Genomic DNA, 21,813 nt, shown 5'->3' on the forward strand with positions numbered 1-21,813 from the left:
TTAAACATTGAAATTTTTCAAAATCCCATTTACAATTGCATCCAAAACATGAAATACTTAGGAATAAATTTAACAAAATATTTCCAATAACTACACTGAAAAGAATAAGGCTAAGATAAATTACAGAAAACCTACACAAACATAGCAATATACCATGTTCATGGATTGGAAGCCACTATTGTTTAGATGTTGATTTTTATCAAGTAAATATGTAGAATCAATATAATCCCCCCAAAACCCAGTTTTATAGGAACTGAAAGGCTAAGTCTATATTTTATGTGAAAATACAAACAACCTTAAATGGTCACAACAGTCTTGCCAGAAAAATAACAAAATTGAAAGACCATACTACCTGACTTCAAGATTTACTATACAAGATTCAGCAGTCAAGACAGTGAAATACTGCAGCGCCTGGACAGCTTAGTCGTTAAGTGTTTGCCTTTGGCTCAGGTCATGATCCCATGGTTCTGGGATCGAGGCCCATGTTGGGCTCTCTGCTCAGCAGAAAGCCTGCTTCTCCCTCTCCCATTCCTCCTGCTTATGTTCCCTCTCTGCTGTGTCTCTAATAAATTAATAAATAAAATCTTAAAAAAAAAAAAAGACAATGTATTATTGATAAAAGATAGACTCTAGCTCAATCTAATGGCTTAATTTAGAAATGGCTTAATTATATCAAGAAGTACCCCAAAGAAGTGAAAATAGACTTGTACAAAAATGCTCATATCATAGCAAGTTTATCCATAAAAGCTGAAAACTAGAGATAAAATGACTGTAAAAGGGGAAATGAATGAACAGATTTTAGGACAATAACACAACAGAATACTAATCAACAATAAAAAGGAATGAACTACTTATGGATACACTCAACCAACAAAGATAAACCAAAAACACTGTGCTGAACAAAAGAGGCCAGACACAAGAGTTATATATGATTCTATCTACATAAAGTTCTCAAGGGGACTGATCAGGAAGAAACACAGGGAAACCTTCTAGGATGACAGAAATATTCTGTATCTTAATGGGCTGCAGGTTATACAAGTCTATGCAGTTTGAACTTTAAACTTGGCATCTAAAAGCATTCACCTTAAACGTCTCTTCAATTAAAAAAAATATACACACACAAACCCATCCACATGCATAAACTTTTTTTTTTCACTCAAAAAATATCTGACTGCCTACTATAGCCCAGGAATTGAGAACACAAAAGTAAAAGGCAGGATACGGAAAAGGGACCTTATAGTCTTGTAAGCAAAGAGATGCAAAATGTTAGTTTTCAAAATGAAAATCAAACAAGAGGAATCTTTTCAGCAGAGAAGTAAAAACAAACAGATTGCCAAAGAATAATACAAGTGTATACAACATATACAGAAGTAATAATAGAAAAAATCATAGTGGAGCCAGGCAACTAAAGTAATTTGATATGCTTAAGTATAAACGGATGAGAGAAGCTACTGAACTACTGTCTAAAGGGTTGCTAGAAAAGATGTGATTACGATTATGCGGGCTCTTTCTGCCTCTGCAATAAGCTATATTTTAGCTGTTTAGCAATGGGAACCTCTGAAGTTTTCCCAGGGGAGTGAGAAATATAAATTCCATTCAGAAAGATCACTATGGAAACTATATGAAATATAGATTGGACAAGTCAATCTACCATTTACAGGACAGTCAATCCTATTAAAAAAGGCTAATGCAATACAGACCACCCACTTTATCCTCAACAAGAAAACACATAATCTCAAGCTCACATGGAGCAGTCACAGACCACTTTCAGAGCCATAAAACACACCTTAACAAATTTGAGAGAACAGAAGTTATACAATATATGCTTTCAGACCACAACAGAATTATTCTGGAAATTAATTAACAGAAAAATAGCTGCAAAATCCCCAAACACTTGGAGATTAAACAACACACTTCTAAACAACATGTGGATCAAAGAAGAAATCTGAGAAATTAAAAGATATACTGAATTAAATGAAAATAAAACTATAATTTATCAAAATTCATGAGATGCAGTAATAGCAGTGCCTAGAGGGAAATTTATAGCATCAAATGCATTTATTAGAAAAGATCTAAAATCAATCATCTTCCCCCTTAGAAAACTAGAAAACAAAAGCAAATAAATCCAAAGTAACAGAAGAAATCATAAAAATTAGAGCAGAAATCAGTGAAATTTAAAACTAGAAATCAACAGAGAAAACTAAAAGCTGGGGGAGCCTGGGTGGCTCAGTTGGCTAAGCATCTGTCTTCCGCTCCAGTGGTGACCCCAGGATCCTGGGATGGAGCTCTGTGTAGGGCTCCCTGCTTGGCGGGAGCCTGCTTCTCCCTCTCCTCCCTGCTTGCGTTCTCTCTCACTATCTCCATCACTATCTGTCTCTCTCTCAAATAAATAAAAATAAAATCATTTAAAAGAAAAGAAAAGAAAAGAAAATGAAAAAGCTGTCTCTTAAACTAGCAATAAAATCAGCAAGCTTCTATTGGGGTCTGGAGAAAAATAGGGAACTCTTGTCTAATAGGTATAGAGATTCAGTTTGATTTTTTTTTAATTAACATATAATGTATTATTACCCCAAGGATATAGAGATTTAGTTTTGAAAGATGAAACAGCTCTAGAGATCTGCTGAGCAACAATGGATATTAAAAGGATAACAAAGGAATATTATGAACAACTCTAGGCCCATAAATGTGATAATCGAGATGAAATGGAACTAATTCCTTAAAAGACACAATCTGCAAAAACTCACACAAAAGAAATAAACAATCTGAAGAGGTCTACATCTGTTAAAGAAATTAAGTCAGTAAGTAGTAACTTTCCAAAAAATAAAGTACCAGGCCATATGCACTCACTGGTGAATTCTATCATACATTTATGTAAGAAATTATACCAATTCTCTATACTCTCTTCCCGAAGTTAGAAGCAGAGGGATACTCCTAGATCATTCTATGAGGCCAGGACTACTCTAATATCAAAATCAGATATGAAGGTATTACAAGAAAACTAGACCAATATGTATCATAACCATAAATACAAAAGTCCTCAACAACTTATTAGCAAATTGAATCCAACAATATATAATGAGAATTACATACCACAACTGAGTGGGATGTATTACAGGTATGTAAGGGTGGTTCCCCACTCAAAAATCAATTAATATAATCCATCACATGAACAGGCTAAAAAAGAAAAGGTTACTACAATGGGCTAGGAAAAAGTTGGTGAGCACATGTATTAGAACACAACTATAAGTGTTATTCACTCATTCACACAACGTGCCAACACCCGGGATACAATGGAACATAAGAAAAAAATTCATCCTCTCATAGAGCCTACAATTTATGAGAGAGATAGACACTGGATAAGTAACTGTCCCTATTGCAGGAACTCAGCCTGGACTAAACAGAAGGGGAAGGCTGAGAATGTTGAACCACTATCTAGATTAACAGAAAGGGGACGCCTGGGTGGCTCAGTTGGTTGAGCAGCACCTTCAGCTTAGGTCATGATCCCAGCGTCCTGGGACTGAGTCCCACATCAGGCTCCTTGCTCGGCAGGGAGCCTGCTTCTCCCTCTGTCCCGGCCTGCCATTCTGTCTGCCTATGCTTGTTCTCTCTCCCTCTCTCTGACAAATAAATAAAATCTTAAAAAAAAAAAAAAAAAAAAAAAAAAAACAGGAAGGGGGCTTTAGCTATTGAAATAGTAAATCTAGGGGTGCCTGGGTGGCTCAGTGGGTTGAAGCCTCTGCCTTCGGCTCAAGTCATGATCTCAGGGTACTGGGATTGAGCCCCACATCAGGCTCTCTGCTCAGCAGGGAACCTGCTTCTTCCTCTCTGTGACTGCCTCTCTGCCTACTTGTGATCTCTGTCTGTCACATGAATAAATAAAATAAAAAACAGAAAGGGGGTATGCCTGAAGGGAATACTGTACGCAGGATATATGAAGGTTCTGAAGGAAAAGTAAAAGAACAGTATATTAGATATAATGAAAGAAATTCAGGTTTAATATTACAAAAAGAACTGAAGATTACATTTTGGTTATGATTTTGCTGGTTATCAGGTAAAAAAAAAAACATACACACACACAAGATGGCAAAAAAGTCATTATGGGTGCCTACAAAAGAATATTTGACATCTAAGATAAACAGGAAAAACTAATAAAGCTCATATAACTAAAAAAGCTCAAAAACTAAAAAGCTCATTTACCTTTTAAAAAGGTAATGAAAAAAAAACAGACACACCAGGAATTGTCAACTTACAGAATTTGAAGGGAAAAAACCCTCAAGTGTCTGATCTTTTCCTAGTTATGCTTAAGATTCAATCTTTCTCCTCTTCAAGGAAATCCAGAAGTTAAAACAAAATCTTTAAAATTTAAGCACTTAAAATGTAATATACAGTAGTCTTGATAGAGAAACTTTATCCTGGAAAAAGATTAAGTTTCTAAAATGTATATAATACAAAAACTTAACTTTGCTTTTTCAAATGTGATTTCTGTCAACATTTAGCATACCTATTCAAGAACATCCATTTGAGCTATTAAGCCTTTAAGTATTTTCTGAAATTTCCTCAATGACTTGAAGTACTACTGAACACAAAATTAATTATATTTCTAACTATAAGTTATATTAATCTTATAAAGGAATTACTTACAGGGACATTAAGTGCATACTGTAGTCCTTGAGGAAGTCTTTCATGTGTTTCCATCTGTTCTTCGTCATTTTTTACTGTCTCCTCATGGACCATGAGTTCATCATGTGATATCATATCCTGTTGTCTCATTTCACTTTCTTGTAACACTTCATCTGCAGCAAGGATCTCCTGGTGAGGCATACTCCGGTCTTGAAGTACCGACTCCTGCAGTTCCCCAGACACGGTAGACTGGCCAGACACTCCACCCATTACAACCATTGCCCTGGAAGACTGCATTTCGTCTATGCCGCCACATTTAAGAAATAATCCTTCCAGTTTGTCGTCAATGTTCATGCTTAAGTATAACTGCCTAGAATAAGTTTGGCAACAAAGCATAATAAATTAGTTTTATATGTCTACTTGATACTTTTTAAATTTCAATTATGAAAGGTACACACTTTAACAGAAAAATTTTATTCATGTAATTCATTATCATCTCCAATTTTAAAATTACCAAGATAAGTTTCCAAAGGCTAGTAGAGTAGAATACACATTTTCATTTTTTACAATATGGCATAAAATCTTAATCTATTTCATTATGAAAAATTAATATGACATAAAGCAAACTGGGGGAAGTATTTATAACAAAGGATTCATATCATTTAACATATTAAAGTGTCTTAAAAAATAAAAAAGTGCATTCATTAATAAATAAATAGACAAACCACTATTAGGCAAATCACTATATATATAAAATAAAAGTCACTTATAGCAGTAATCAAAGAAATGAGCATTAAACAGAGCTACCAGATTTCATCCACCAAATTGGTGTGATTCTTTAAAAAAAAAAAAAAAAAGTCCCATGTTGAGGTAGATGAAAAAAAAAAAAAAAAACACATTCATTTCCTAACGGTAAGAAAATAAGTTAGCTCAATTATTTTCAAAGGTAATATAGTACTATTTATCAAAAGCCATAAAAATGTACACCTTCTTCAAACTGGTGATTATACTTTAAGAAACCTATCCCAATGAAAGAAAATGCATAAAAAGTTAATACAGGAAAAGTCACTACAGGATTATTTAATTAGCAAAAAAAATGGAAATAACTATGCATTCAACAAAATGAAACTGGTTAAAATATATTCATACATATGTTTTAAACTATAGTGATGGCCTTACGAATCAGTAAATTTATTAAAAATCCCTGAACTGAACACTGAAAATGGGTGGATTTTAGCATATATAAATTATATCTCACAGTTATTCTTAAAAATAAAATCAGAATAATGGCTACCCTGTGAGGGTTGCTGCTGATAGTAGGTAGGAAATGGGAGAGGTCTAGGTGCCAGCAATATTTTTTCTTGAGTTGAATGCTGACTGCACAGGTGTACTTCGTTTGTAAAATCTTCAAGTTGTACATCTGTAGTATGTGCATGCTTCTGTCAGTTATTATACTTCAATACATCTGCTGAAGCTCAAAAAACATGTATACAATAAAAATACTCTTGAAAGGGACGCTTTGGTGGGCTCAGCTGGTTAAACGTCTGCCTTTTGCTCAGGTCATGATCCTGGAGTCTTGGGATGGAGTCCAACACAGGCTCCTCGCTCAGCGGGAGCCTGATTCTCCCTCTGCCTACTCTGCCTGCAGCTCTTTGTGCTTCTGCTCTCTCTCTGACAAATAAAATCTTAAAAAATATGTATTCTTGAAATATATTTGAAAATGTAAGAGAATATCCCAATATACTAAAGGAAATGTGTGTGTGTTTGAATGTAGAGATTTCTAAAATGCTAACAATATTAACATTATCACTGGGTGGTGAAACTGTCATAAGTTTTTTCTATATTTGTATTTATCTCTAATTTGAAAACTTACTATAATAAAATTTTATTTTTTACACTTTTTAAATTCATTAAAATGAAATAAAAGTGAAACTTGTTACTAATATCATCTTAAATAAAGCACATGAGTAAATTTAATAGGTCATAAGAACTACACACAATCAAATAATTACATTACCTTATTTACTCCATTATTTAGAAAAAAAACAGGCAATATTACATCTGCCACTCTAACTTTGGTTGTTGTAAATTCAAATTCAACTGTGTTACTGTAGGATCTAACATAACAATCATGAAATCCAAAGAAATTTCATCTCAAAGAGGCTGAAAGCACTGGTACAAAGTTTGTTTTTCAAAATCACTTTCTACTGTCAGACTGTGTAAAGTTAACATACATATCCTACCCAAAGGGAAGGGTCCACTAGTAGTAAATGCATTAACTATGTTTCAGTTTGGTTACCTCTTTCCCAAATCAATCAGGTAGATAATGGTTAGTACCCTGATCATAGCTTTCAGAGGTAAAAAAAAAAAAAAAAAAAAAAATGATCAGGTACATTCAAACACACTACTGAAATTTAAATACACTTTCATTTACTAAGGTTATCATTTACTGAAAAACTAGTACTTAAATGAACAGCTCAAAAAAAAAAAAAAAACCCACATAAACAGCAAAGTTAAAAAAACACAAAAAATATAATTCTTACTTACTAAACTTATCTTCCCTGGTACCAGTATTATCAGTCTAGGATACATAAAACAAAGGACCCAGAATCTGATTTTACTTTTCACAATCTTTAAGTAGCAAACTTGGATGAAACTCCACATCCTGGTCCCTGCTCAGAAGAGTCTGCTTCTCCCTCTGCCCGCCCCCCACAATCCCGCCTCCCAGTCATGCTTGGCTCCCCTGCTCTCAAATATTTTAAATCCTTTAAAAAAATCTATAGGACAAAGATTTTAAAGAAAACTCCAAGTAACTGTCCTCTTCTAATATTCTACTTATCACGTTTCTCAGAAAATAAACTATCCCATAAGAAGGTGAAACTTGAAGTCCTACAGGGCTAAAATTTGCTTATTCTGGCCATTTCTTTGGAGGTTCATACCAAATCAATTACACTCTTCTAAGCTATTTACTGTTTCCTTAAAGAATGTGGAAAGTCCCTAATTTAGAAGGGAATTATGTATATACAAAGCCACCCTTTATTGCAATTCTTCACTGCTGCTACAGCTGCTACTGTCACATTGTTATTAAAAACAAAATACAAAAAACAGAGGAGCTTTTAAAGAATATGGGAGATGTAGAAGAAGAAGTCATTAAAAGGTCAACTTAAAGAAACTGACCTAGGACAGAACTTATAACTTTAAAGAAAAAGTGCCAAAGTTGAAGCTGACTTGTTAACCTGACACAGGGTCTACACTTCCCTAAAGCAACGGTCCCCAACTCCACTTTTTATGATCATGCACCTCATCACTTTTTTAAAATTGAGCATATCCTAATATATGCATACTATTTAAAACTATACCCCTAAAATACTGTTAACATAAAATGTACATATGAAAATAAACATTAAAATATAATTTTTTACTAACCTTATCCCTAACATGAGGCTAAAACATAAGTACTGAGGAAGTCGAAGTACTTTGGGGACAGAGACTATTTGGGAAAAAAGGTAGGCTTACATTAAGTGCCAGTGTGAGGAACTTGGACAAGAAAGATACCACACCCAATATAGAGAGAGCAAATGGAAAAGGAAGTGGCAAAGACCAAATAAAAGACAAATATGACCTCTTCCAAAATCTGCTTGAAATCAGGCCACAAACACAGAAAAAGGAATCTCTCTTCCTTTTTTACGTATGATTTCTTATTCCTGTGACCCCCAAATTAAGCCATATATTTTGAGTTACTGGCTAGCTGAGAAACTGTTTTGAGACAACTTCCCTGAAACACCAGAAAATACTAAGATACAGATTTCAGTATCAATGAATGCTGCTCTGACAAGGGTTTAAAGCAAGCCTTGGAAATATCAAAATGAAAACTGTATGCCCCCTTGACCCAGCAACCTTACTGCTAAGAATATACATAATCATATAAAGTAATTCATCAAAATTAATTGAAGATATATGTACAAGGATGTCTGGTGCAACCCTTCAGTGGGAAAAGACTGGAAACAACCTAAGCATCAACTGAAAGAAGACTTGTTCAATTAATTATGATTCAACCATACAATGGGAACACATGCAGTCATTAAAAGGAATGAGGCTGCTGTCTGTAACAGGTGAAAAGTTCTCTGAGATATATTAGGTGAAAACAAGCAAGAAGAAGACACATAGACATATAAATTGAACCCTACTTCTACCATACATCTCAACTAGTAAATGGGCAGAGTACGCTGAACAGGAAATTAGGTAAGGTTCTCAAACAATAAAGTTAATTTCACCAAGCATAGAGTAAAAGAAAAAAGGACAAAGCTACAAGAAAAATGATAAGTCCATTTTCTATTGCCTCTGAAACTCTCTTTAACTTTCCCCCTTCTAACTCCTGCATGGTCTCAGTCAAAGCTCTCATGTGCTTCACTGCACATTCAACAGCCCAAATACAACAAAAGGTCCTATGCACACAAGTTAACACAGACTACTTTGCTTCTTGAACTTCAGTTATTTCCAAGGAGGATCAGTCAGGAGTAAAGAAAGGAAACTGATATAATCAATCCATGTTAAAAAGTGAACATTAAATGCTAAAATGTCAAAAAGTCAACTAATGCTTTTTGACCCAAACATCTATACAATTAATGGAAATGTAGGTGTTGGGGTATTACACAGCAGAAAGGAAGAAAGAAATAATGTTTCCTTTAAATCATGTCACTTACATGAAAGCCTGCTCTGGAAGAAAAAAAGAAACAATTTATGTTCCCAGGAGCCTCTGTCCAACCAGGGAGAAGAAGGGCTAGGTGGAGTAATAAGCAGCCAGTCACCCTGAGTTCGTTGTGATGACAAATTCTTTTGTAAGGGACCATGGGCAGCTGACAAAGAGTATAAAACGGCACAGCTGTTTAGAGCCAAGACAAGATGGACAATGATGTCATAGGGCTAATTCAGCTAAAGGGATAGCCCTTTCTTCTGAAGTTCAGAGTTATCCAGAACAGAGATCACTAAAAACTAGAACATAGCGAAAGAGAGGAGAAGAGGAAGAGGCCAGCCTACCTCGGGCCAATTTCTCCTAAATCTCCCTTTAGCAGATTACTTCAAACTACATTCTTTCTCCCTTCCAAGTTTTATTCTTCCCTCATCTCCATCTCTCTCTCTCTTTCTCTCCCTCTCTCTCTGTGTGTCAAAAAAGCTGACAGGTACAGCAACAGGGACATTTAGGGCACCACAATACAGTTTCCTGCTCCATTCAATGATTTGTCTCCCCCACACTCCTTACCATCCTCTCCTAATGAAAAATGTTTGGTTCAGCTGTGTAAAAATAATTCAAATTGTGGCCAATTAGGTAGCCCCTAGTCATTAAAGCCTAACGGCAATGCTCTACTCAAAGAGAACATAAATTATTAGCCATCACTTTCTCCTGTCTTCCAGAAGGGACAGCTGACTCTCCTTGTCACTACCTTCTAATTTAATGCTTCTAATCAACTGTGTGCAAGCAATTAAAAAGTAAGCTTTATAGATTTATAAGATGAAATGGAGTAAATAAGCTTTGAGTCAGGGTTTTCAATAAGGAATTAAACACATGGGCTTTTAATAAAAGCATTTGCGATAATTACTTCTAAGCTGAGGGGACTGTTTGGGCTTGCTTTTAGAAGACAAGTTAACAGAAGCATAACATATGGACAAGCTAGCCACTACTACTCATTTTTAATCAACTCTGCAAGGCACTACTTATTTTTTTTAAGGGACCTCTATGCAATTAATAAGGAAAAGTCCTTTCTGAATTTATTAATAGGTTTGGGTCTGCATTATAAAGTTCAGAGATTATCATTACCTAGAGAGGAAGGACAACTAATATAAGCTGAAGATCTGCTAGCTATAAGACACTGTGCTGGGTACATTTATATATGTTATATCACTTAACACGTATAGTAACACTCAAGACAATAAAAGTATATCCCCATTTAACAGATAAACTGGGGTTTACACCAAGTCATAGCCAGGAGGTACACTGGCATTTCAAAAGGGGCTTAGCAGATTTAGTGCACTTTTTGCCTTAGGATACTAACCTTCCCCCTTGAAAAGGGACATGAACACATTCAGAACTCACAAAACTCCTCCTCTTCTCACTCACCTACTCTGAGGCTACTGCATCACCACTGCTTGGCTTGGTAAAGCAATCCAAGTCTCCTTAGCTGACTATTCCCACCACATGATATCACAGGAGAACTTTGTGACACAAAATCTCATTTTTGCCTTTGGAAGGCAAATGGACACTTCCTACATTTGCTATTTTCCCACTACCACTCACTGTCATTCTTTTTTGCATAGGCTTACATATACCATCTTAATCTTACCATTTTTTTTCTTTTTAAGATTTTTACTTGTTTGACAGCAAGATCGCAAGTAGGCAGAGTGGCAGGCAGAGAGAGGGGGGAAGCAGGCTTCAAACTTTTACCAAGCTACTTCAAGAAACTCCCTTTCTCTTTTACCTAACCATTTTCACTTCGAAATCAAACAAAATAATCCTAAGTATGGCTGATAAATATAGGAGAGGTTCTAAAGAACACCTGATTCCAAGAAAAGAGGGTTGTACATTTTAAGGTGAAAACAGATTTGGAAGACTTCTGCCATAATCCTCTAAAATTTTTGGAAGCACCTAGCTCCCCCTCAGAACGTACACAAATATTCACCTGCCACTTTATCACCATTAATTAAATCTTGCATTCAAACATGAAAAAAATATTTCTCATTTAAAGATACTGCTTTTCTGTTGATAGTTTGGTTGTATATTATTTTCCACCAACTTTTATTGAACAATGTAGAGCTTCCAACATTATGAGTCAAAACAGATTATAGTAGGCAAGCTTGGGAATTAAACATCATTCTTTTCTATAAAAAGTATAATTTCCAACTCAAAATATTCTCCCAAATCAACAATACCCTGCCTTGTACCAGAACCCATTCAACCTATAAACCTCACTTAAAGGCAGAAGAAGAGTACTCAAAGGAACCTATTCTGAAACAGAAAAGCTACGTTTTACAAATTATTTCTGACCCAAAGCAAACTCCTTGCTATCTGGAGGATGCTGGTTATATTAATTCGGATAGTAACATTTCCAACTATGTATGAGTTAGTGAGAAATTACAGCTTAAAAAATACCAGCACTGAAAACACAAGTATCAGTCAGCCTCAAGACCAACCAGTCAGACAAAGCAAACCAAGATCAATATGGATTAACAATTTGCCACTGGTCATTCTTAAGAAGTTTCCTATTCTCTTTCATCTTTCAAAAGAATAGTTTTATCTATGCAAAAAAATGCTTCATCTCTAATTTAAAAACAAAGTCTACTTCTTGTCTAGGCATATTCTACATTCAAAAACCCCTTCAGATACACCTCTGTATAACTACCATTTTGCATCTATAAAGTATATCTTGTAAACTACACTCCTTGATGATTTTTAAATAACTACTAGTTCAAAACATTCTAACAGAAGCATCATTTATAATAATGGCAACTGGACAAAATGGTCTTTCTGATCAGTGCTAGAAACAAAGACATTAAATAAGAGAAAATATAAGCTAAGATCCGTCATTGTATATAATATAACAAGCAAAGGAAAATCTGACCCTTTCTTAACCACAGAAAAATAATTTGTAAATATTTATAAGTCAAAATTAACAGGCATTTCTATATGCTTGCATCCCCTGTCAAATAAAGCAGAATCTAAACATATTCTGTATTCCAAATACTTATCACCGAAGTCTTCTAAAACAATGTAACAACAAGAAAATAGTGATATTTTAAAATATTAAAACATCGAATTTTTCGCAACTCATACTGTTAAGAAATAGCTGTAAAATTATCTTGAAAATGAGGAAGGGGAATTAAAAAAAGGTCCAAACAAAACAGAACCCTACATTCTGCTGGATCTAGTTGTTTCATCCATCACATCTTATGCCAATTATCAACAATTCAAACACTAATGTTAAGAACACTTATTCTGTTAAGAAACTATGAATTTTCTATAGTTTTGTATAATAAAAGGAGTATCAAAAACACTTCTTAAAACAAACTTCCCTGTACACTAGGAACATTAAAGACCTAAGTTATTTTTAATGTGCTACATAGTAACCAAAACTTATTTCAAAACAGCAAAGTGCTATTAATATCAACAGTTTTTAAACTTAGATAAATGCTCTCATTTTAATAATACAAACCCTGTTTCTTAAGTATGAACTAAGGATGTATTTACACCTTCAATACCAAAAACACTACTATAATGTCTTACCCTATTCAGGAATAAACTTAAGTCAACAGGACTACTATAAATGCTCTATGTAAGTACATAAATTTATCAAAACTGTTACCACAAGTCTTTTAAAAAGGGTACCAAGGTTAAAATATGTTGACATAAAATAATGTGGAAAATTGATACCTGGTTTCCAACACTTTAATAAATTCTATAATATATAATATTTGGTACTTGTTTCCAAATACAATATTTACAACAGGACAAGAAACATAAAATACAATGTATGATGACGTATTTTTCATCTAAAAAGAATTATTTGAAGTGTATAATGTCTCTGAGGATAAGTTGTTCTGATCTTAGTTAAACATTTTGAGTAACAGACTCGTTAGAATTAGAAGGAGCTAGTTACAGATCATTTAGCTCTATGTGTAACTGAAAAGATCCTTCTATCCAAGACCCCAATGCCCTTGTTTTAGAGTGTAAAATAACAGACAAATCATTTCACCATAATGGCAGTGAAAAAAAAAAAATTAGGAATTATCTCAAGGCGATTTTAACTTTTAATACCTTATTTCATCTGATATCAAGACTAGCGGGTGCCTGGGTGGCTCAGTGGATTAAAGCCTCTGCCTTCAGCTCAGGTCATGATCCCAGGATCCTGGGATCGAGCCCCACATCGGGCTCTCTGCTCAGCAGGGAGCCTGCTTCCTCCTTTCTCTGCCTGCCTCTCTGCCTTCTTGTGATCTCTGTCTGTCAAATAAATAAAATCTTAAAAAAAAAAAAAAAAAAAGACTAGCAGTGTTTAGTCAAAAAAAAAAAAAGGCATGATGACTAGTCACAAAACTTCAACTGTCTCGGAATGCAAGTAAACACAATTTCCAAAGTATGTCCCAGGTCAAGAGTTAATATTTAGATAATAAAAATTATATTTTAATGTTAATCCACACTAGTTAATGAAAAGTGAATCTGAAAGAAACCATAATATAACACAAAAAAAATTCCCCCTTCTTCCCTGCAACCAATCTCTTCTCTCCTTCTTGCCTAATAATAAAAAAGTGAGACACATGGCTACTTAGGTAAGATTCATTTCTCAGCCTTCTTTATACAGCTGACTGTGGTCATGTGATACTGTTATAACCACTGGAATATAAATAGAAATGGTATATAAAACTCCTCTTAAAGGGAAGGAAAATATCCTTCCTTCCTTCCTGTTGACAGACATAATGGTAACCATCTGGGACCACCACAGAGATGCTACGTATTAAGAAGAGCAAGACAAAGACATCCAGGTCATGGTGATTCTAGAGCCTCTATAAAATCTCAAAATTGTTTACATGGACTTCTTAAATAAATGTATTTCTACCTTTAAAGCCTCTGTCACCGTGGCCAAGTCTATATTTTAACTAGTATTTCTAATATAAATGATTAGGCAAACATACAGTATGTACAAATGTACAGTAACTGGTATGTTTTTTCGTGTTTTATAAATTATATGCTAAACACTACTGAGTTTGATAATAGGTTTAACTAGTTTTCCAATGTATGAAAACAGAGTTTCCCCGAAAATTCTGAAAAATTTAACATGGGTTTGTATGTGTTAATGGCAAATGAATGAAAAATACAATACCCTGCTGAAAAAAGGGTTAAAAGAGAAAACATCTTCCCACTTAAATTTCACTTAAGTTACATAATAAGCTACACATATTTTTCTGCATTAAACTAAACTTAAAATCTAAAATGATATCATTACTCCTCAATTGTCTCTTAACAATTTTCTCAAGAGAAAGATTAAAATCCCAAGTTTCTAACAGATATAAACATCAAAACATAATATATGGTACAAAAATCAACATGAAATTCTATCACCCAAAAATGGTTTCATATTTGAAAAAATTAATTTATTCATGATTATGAAAAACAAGCATTGACATTACCTGAGACTAAGGTAAAAATGAAGACTTCAAGGAAGGAAATGCTGTAGAGTTGAAAAAGAAATCATGGTTGAGTTTCTACCTTTCATAAGCTTCAGAGACCCTCAACACCACCTTAATCACTTATGCCATCCAAGTCCTACAAAAAAAAAAAAGAAAGAAAGAAAGAAAGAAATAGAAAAACACACAACAAAATACATTACTTATGAAGGGAAAAAATACTGTACAAATACAACATGGAAAAACTGGTATGAATAATGAAGTGATCATTCTTTGTAAATAGGAAACCATGCCTGAATGACTGGTACAATGACTTGCTCTTAAGTTTGAAATTAGGAAGATAAAATAGTGGTAAGTAGTAACTGCGAAATAACCTTGGTCTTAAAAAAATAATTTGCCTAGGGATGCCAGGGCTACTCAGTCGGATAAGTGGCCAATTCTTGATTTCAGCTCAGGTCATGATCTTGGGGTCCTGGGATTAATCCCTGCATCAGGCTCCACCCTCAGTGAGGAGTTTGCTTCTCTACCTCTCCCACCACTCATGCACACACCCATGCTCACTCACTCTCTCAAAATTAAACAAATAAATCTTTTTAAAAAATTGTTTAAAAAGAATAATTTGCCTAATCTGGAGTCTACAGCTTTAGAGATATGTGATGCTTAGGGAAATTCAGAGGGTTACAGACCTAAAAAGCTAGAAAAGAGAAAGTAAAGATTACAAAACCACTTAACAGTACTATTCATATCTACTTTGCATGTATATGAACTGAAGAGGGAAGCAAAAACAATACCAGGCCTTACAAATAACAGAACTAGTCATGTAGAGAATATGTATTTATTCACAATAGAAACAATTACAGTTGTAAAATCCTATTAAATACTTAGATATAGAAACATAATCAGCCAGGTCACCTTTGACAGGAAAAGCTGACAGTAAGATGAGTACAATCAACCATTAATCACAGGAAGACAGTATGCCATACCCCCCCCCAAAAAAAATAAAAATAAAAATAAAAATGAAGAACACTAGCTATAGACAATCAAACTGTCTGACAGTATTTCTGAGCATAGCAACAGACTCAAGAGTTTATGGAATTTCCTACCATAAGTCATTAAAAATATTAGATTCCTGGGGCCTCTGGGTGGCTCAGCGGGTTAAGCACTGACTCTTGATTTCAGCTCAGGTCATGATCTCAAGGTCATGGGATCAAGACCCACATTGGACTCCATGCTTAGAGCAGAGTCTGGTTGTCCCTCTCCCTCTGCTCCTCCTCCTACTTGTGCTCTCTCTCCCTATCTCCTTCCCTAAAATAAAGGCCTAGTTTGCAACAATAAATTATAAGATTATAAAAAAATGAAATATAACAAAAAATAACAGTCACTACAGTTCCTAGAGTATCCCCAGATGTTGGTTTAAGCAAACAAGATTTTAAAATGTTTATTACAGATATATAAAAAGAACACATATTTAAATTTTTTAGTTATGAAAATAATCAATAAGAGATTCTCAATAAATGTATACAGAAATTACATAAAAGAAGCACAGTGGAAACTCTGCAATTGAAGAGCACAGTAACTAAAACAGAATATTTACTAGAAGGTCTCAATGACAGATTTAAAATGGCAGGAAAACCTATGACCTTAAAGACTATCTACTGAAATTATCCAATCTAAAGAACAGAGAGAAAATAAGTTGAAAATTGAACAGAGCCTTGGAGGCTAATTTATTAACACTTCTGGAGTCCCAGAAGGATAGTATAGAAAGGGCAGGGGGAAAAATTTTTTTAATAAAATACTTGCCAAAACTTCCCATATTTTATTTTAGTTAAAAAGAAATCAAATCTACAGTTTAAGGAGTTCAATGACTCTCAAGTAGAATAAATACAAAAAGGCCCACACTTAGACACATTAACAGTCAAACTGGTGAAAGCAACACAAAGAGAAAATAATGCAAGCACAAAGATAAAAATCACTCAGCATGTGCAGGGAACCAACAGGATTAACAGCTGACTTTCAATCAGAAACAACAGAGACCAGAAAACAGTGGAATGACATATTTAAAGTGCTGAAAGATAGGACCTGTCAATCAAGAAGGCAAAAGAATTATCCTCCAAGAATGAAGGCATAATAAAGAGTTATCTCAGAAAAAAAAAGGCTTAGAGATTTTTTTGCTAGCAAACCTGCGTAACAAGAAATACTAAAGGCTTTCAGCTTTCAGGAAAAGACAACAGATTCAAATACACAAGAAAAAAGAAGAGCACCAGAAATAAAAAATATGTGGGTTAAAGGACTCTATAAATATATTTTTCTCATTTCTTCTCTCAAGATCTTTAAAGAACATAAGCATGGGGGCATATGGGGGGCTTGGCCATTAGGCACCTGCCTGTGGCTCAGGTCATGATCCCAAGGTCCTGGGAATCAAGTCCCACACTGGGCTCCCTGCTCAGTGGGAATCCTGCTTCTCCCTCTCCCACTGCCCCTGCCTGCTTTCCCTCTCTTGCTGTCTCTCTGTCAAATAAATAAAATATTTGAAAAAAATAATAATAATAAATAAAGAACATAAATACAGCTAAAACAGTACTTAGAAGGAAGCTTGTATCTTTATATATTTGGGGGAAAAAATGGTTCTCAAATCAGTAACAAAAGCCTCCACTTAACAAAATAGAAAAAGAACAAACCCTAAAGTAAGCAGACAAGGGGAATAAAATCAGAGCAGAAATTAATGAAATACAAAACAAAATTAGAGAAAAACTTGATTCTTTTAAAAAGATCAACAAAATTAACAAACTTCTAGGCAAACTAAGAACAGAGAGAAAAAAGAGAAATTGCCAAAAACCAGGAATGAGTGAGGGGATAGTAACACAGACCCCACAAAAATGAAGAGTTTTGCAATTGAAACTAATAAAAATTATGTTAATTATACCTCAAAAAAGTTTGAAGAATTATAAAGGAAGGAATATTTTAACAAATTTAAGCCAAGAAATTACACAACTTTTATAAAATGGACAAATTCCTAAAAAGACTATATAGCAGAAACGGAAAAATCTGAATATAACAAATAAAGAAACTGAATTAGTATTTTTAAATTTCTCACAAAGGAAAGAACAGGCCTAAATGGCTTCACTAATGAATTTCATCAAATATTTAAAGAAGAAATACCAATCCTTCACAATCTCCTTCACAAAACAGAAGACGACGGTACATTCTGCAACTCAATCCATGAAGCCAGAGTTATCCTGAAACCAAATTCAAAGATATCACATAAAAACTACTCAGCAGTGTCTACAATTATAAAATTAGATACAAAAATCCTTACAAAATATCAGCCAACTGAATCTAGCAACATATAAAAAGGCCTATACACCATGACCAAGTAGGATATATCCCATGAACGCAAAGATGGTTTAACATCTGAAAATCAAATAAGATAATACACTATATTATGAGAATACAGGACAAAAATCACATGGTTGTCTCAAGACACGCAGAAAAAAGCATCTGACAAAATTCAACACCTATTCATAATAAAAACTCTCAACAAACTAAGGCGGGAAGAAAACTAATAAAGCACATTCAGCAAGGTCACAAGAAATACGTTCAGCAATATCATAAAATATTAAATCAATAAAAATCAATTTGATTTTTACAGTGAAATGACAGCTTTGTATCACAGCTTCCTACTAAAAATCTGAATTGATTCAAATTTTCTTTATCCCTCAGTAGAGTTTCAAAATTTTCTTCAAGTAGCTCGCTCCCAGGCATTTTATATTTTTAATTGTTATTGTCAATGTATACTTTTTCTTCCATAATATTCTATTCTAAGCCCTACTGTTTGTATAAAAAATTCTTTGTGTTATATTAATTATATAACCAGTTCCATTACTGAATTCTCTTAACACTCTCAGTATACAAAGAGGCAAGTAGACGAACTGAACAGAAATTATTTCAGACAGGTGCCCTTCAAAAACACGGAAATTCAGTATATGATAAATGTGGCATTTCAAATACATAAAAAAGAAATGCACCATTCAATAACTGGAATGGGGACAATCAGCAAGCCAGCTGGAAAAAAAAACTAAAGCTAGAACTCTATATCTCTTGTTTATACCAAATATATTCAACATACATCAAGATTTTCAGCAATTTAAACCAAAAAAAGTAATAGAAAACCTGTATAATTCTTTCTCAAGTACCATAGTTCACCAAATCTAAAACTACCAATCTTAAGATACACAGCTATTTTATGGGTTACTAAGGAAGAAAATAATGTCAAACTATGACAAACCAGGGATTCATGTCATTCAGAGACATGACAACAGAGAGAAAAAAGTGAGTCCTATAACGAAGGATGAAGAGCTTTTAAACTTTACACAGAAACCCTCCACCACCAGCCATAAAAGAAAAGATCACTAAATTCAATCCTAAAAAATTAAAACTTCTATAAAGGCAAAAACAAAATCTAAGGATAAGAAAAAAAAAATTCCGTGAAAATAATGGGTACGGGCTCAGCATATGACCAAAGAGATCACTGAAAAAATATGTATGGCCAACAATGATGGGAAAATGCTCAGGCTCACTCATAATGAAATTTTGGAAAGCAATACTAAACAACAAAATACTGACAAATATTAAAATTTTGACACTCGCTAGTGTTGTCACAGAGATAGGGACTCCCATTATCCTAGACTACCGATACCGGGATATCTTTCAGTTAGGCAATTCATCTACTTAATTATCAAATGTACACACTCAGGCCAAGCAATTTTCCCCTTAGGAATTTATACTGCAGATTTGTTTTGTTTTGTTTTGTTTTTGAGAGAGAGCTCATGCACACACAGGAATTGGCGGGGGAAGGGCAGAGTGAGAGGGAGAGACTCTTGAGCAGACTCCACATGTGGAGCCTGATACAGGGTTTGATCTCATGACCCTGAGATCATGACCCGAGCCAGAATCAACCAGTCAGACGATTACCCGACTAACCCACCCAAGAGCCCCTCATACTGCAGAAATATTTTAAAATACATGCAAAGATATACCCAAGATTATTCACCATATTACCACTTATTATAGCAAAAAAACTAAAAATGTAAATATACATAAATAAGTTAGTAGTTAATATAATTATGGTATATCCAAATATTGGAATACTAAACAGAATGAAATGAGAAGGAATGATATGCAAAAATAAAGAAGTTAACAACAAAAAGACATGTTGCTGAATAATATGTATGGTGTGACCTCATTTGTGTAAAAAATATGTAAATACAGGTATACTTATAAAAGTCTGCATATATATAGAAAATGTCTGACAGAATACACACATACACACAAATGTTAATCACAAATAGGAATGGAGAGAACCTTTTCTTTTTTTTTAACCTTATAACATTCTCTACTGCCTAAGTGTATATACTCTTGTAATAAACCTGGATAAGGAATAAGAAATGCTGAACATGACAATTATCAGAAAATATGGAAAAAGAAGAAATCTTAAAATATGGCCACTATATTATTTTCACATCTTCATTTTTAAAGAATTTTCAAAACAAAATTTATGAAAAACTTTAGAATTTCTATGATCATTAACAATTGACACCAGACTATGTGCCATTGACAGATATGTAAATATCCTGAAAACTGTTAAATATTTAATTTTCTTTCACTAGTTTGAAGGATAAAAGCATAGGCCTAACATATGTACTAACTTAAGCCAAAAAGAAAGGAGAAAATCATCTATCTTCCTAAAATAAGGGAACTGGGGCCTAAAAGAGACATACAAGTAATACAGGTAAGTGAGAAAAAATAATGATCCACATCCTATAAAACTAATAACTTTAACTCTTTCAATGTATTTATTCATTATCTCTAGATAGCAATACCATATATACATACATAATAATTCATGCTTATATTTAAGTGGGTATAAAAGGAAAAGGGATCATCCAATAGATACAAAGTCCAATCCAACAGTTGTGATTAGTTTATCAGTGCAGTTCATACCAAACGCACGGACATCTATCACAGGTAAAAATTAAAGACTGAGTAAAACAATGCTGGAGTACCTATAAAATATGTCAAACAAATGTCCATCCCACTAGACTACTTGGCTCAATTTCCAAGCTCCCAATTCCTCCCCTCTACCTTATAAGAGTATAAAAATACAGGTTATCACTCAGAAGAACCAGGATTAGACATGTTCTTAAATTCAAGTAAAATAGTGGTATCTAAATATGCCAAATCTAACAACATTCTCTTCCTGGTAGAAACTGTTGGATTAAATAAAATTAGTAGTAAATGCTATCCCAAGGAAATGAGGAGACCCGAAATGGATTTCTTCTAATTTAATTTCTAGTCGAGGATTAAGATTTCTTTAAAATCTTGGCAATAACCCAGAATTTTCTTAAATAACTTAAACAAAGAAAGTAGGGGCAGCTTAGTGGCTCAATGGTTTAAGCATCTGAATCTTGATTTTGACTGAGGTCATGACCTCGGGGTTATGGGACTGAGACTTGCAGCAGGCTCTGCACTCAGCAGGAACTCTGCCTGAGATTCTCCCTCTCCTCTTCCTTTGCCCCTCCTCCCCACTTATGCATGCTCTTTCTCTCTCTAAAATAAAATCTTTTAAAAAATAAAAAATAAACACAATATGTGTTTCATTAAAATCTTATGTTGATTCTCTCCATCATTTAAAGAATATCATTTCCTGATGAAACCCCAAAGTAACATTTCCCTCCGCTCAAAAGTCCAACTACATTAATATACTTTTTAAAAATACAAAAACATTATTTATTTAAAATTTTCAAGGCAAAGGTATTTAATAATACTAAAATAGACTATACATATTTTTAAATGTTATACTATACTAAATCTTTTAACAGAGACTAATATGGAAAGTTAATACCCTGTGTTGATATTGCATTGATATTAGAAACATACAATTTATGTAACTGTAGTGTTTTTTTTTCTGGCATATGAAATGGAGTTAATGAAGAATGAAAGCTGAAATTTTATTAGGAACAAAGA

The 21,813-nt window shown here is 33.9% G+C and overlaps 1 protein-coding gene across 7 annotated transcripts in view; it reads right to left on the reverse strand.

The window, feature by feature from the left end:
• Positions 1-21,813, reverse strand: part of ZNF148 (zinc finger protein 148) — a 119,080-nt gene that overhangs the window by 64,650 nt on the left and 32,617 nt on the right. For 2 of the 7 annotated variants that reach the window (XM_059162942.1, XM_059162940.1), the window contains 2 exons: positions 14,794-14,929; positions 4,642-4,990 (listed from right to left, as the gene is read on the reverse strand). The exons of 1 other annotated variant lie outside the window; for it this stretch is intronic. In XM_059162942.1, coding sequence (XP_059018925.1) covers positions 4,642-4,974 — 333 coding nt within the window. In that variant the 5' untranslated portion in view covers positions 4,975-4,990; positions 14,794-14,929. Of the gene's footprint in view, positions 1-4,641; positions 4,991-13,426; positions 13,628-14,793; positions 14,930-21,813 lie in introns of all 7 variants that reach the window. 4 more of the 7 variants (XM_059162943.1, XM_059162944.1, XM_059162947.1 and 1 more) reach the window with 4 other exon arrangements.

The sequence above is a fragment of the Mustela lutreola genome, chromosome 2 (genome assembly GCF_030435805.1).
Source record: "Mustela lutreola isolate mMusLut2 chromosome 2, mMusLut2.pri, whole genome shotgun sequence".
Lineage (NCBI taxonomy): Eukaryota > Metazoa > Chordata > Mammalia > Carnivora > Mustelidae > Mustela > Mustela lutreola.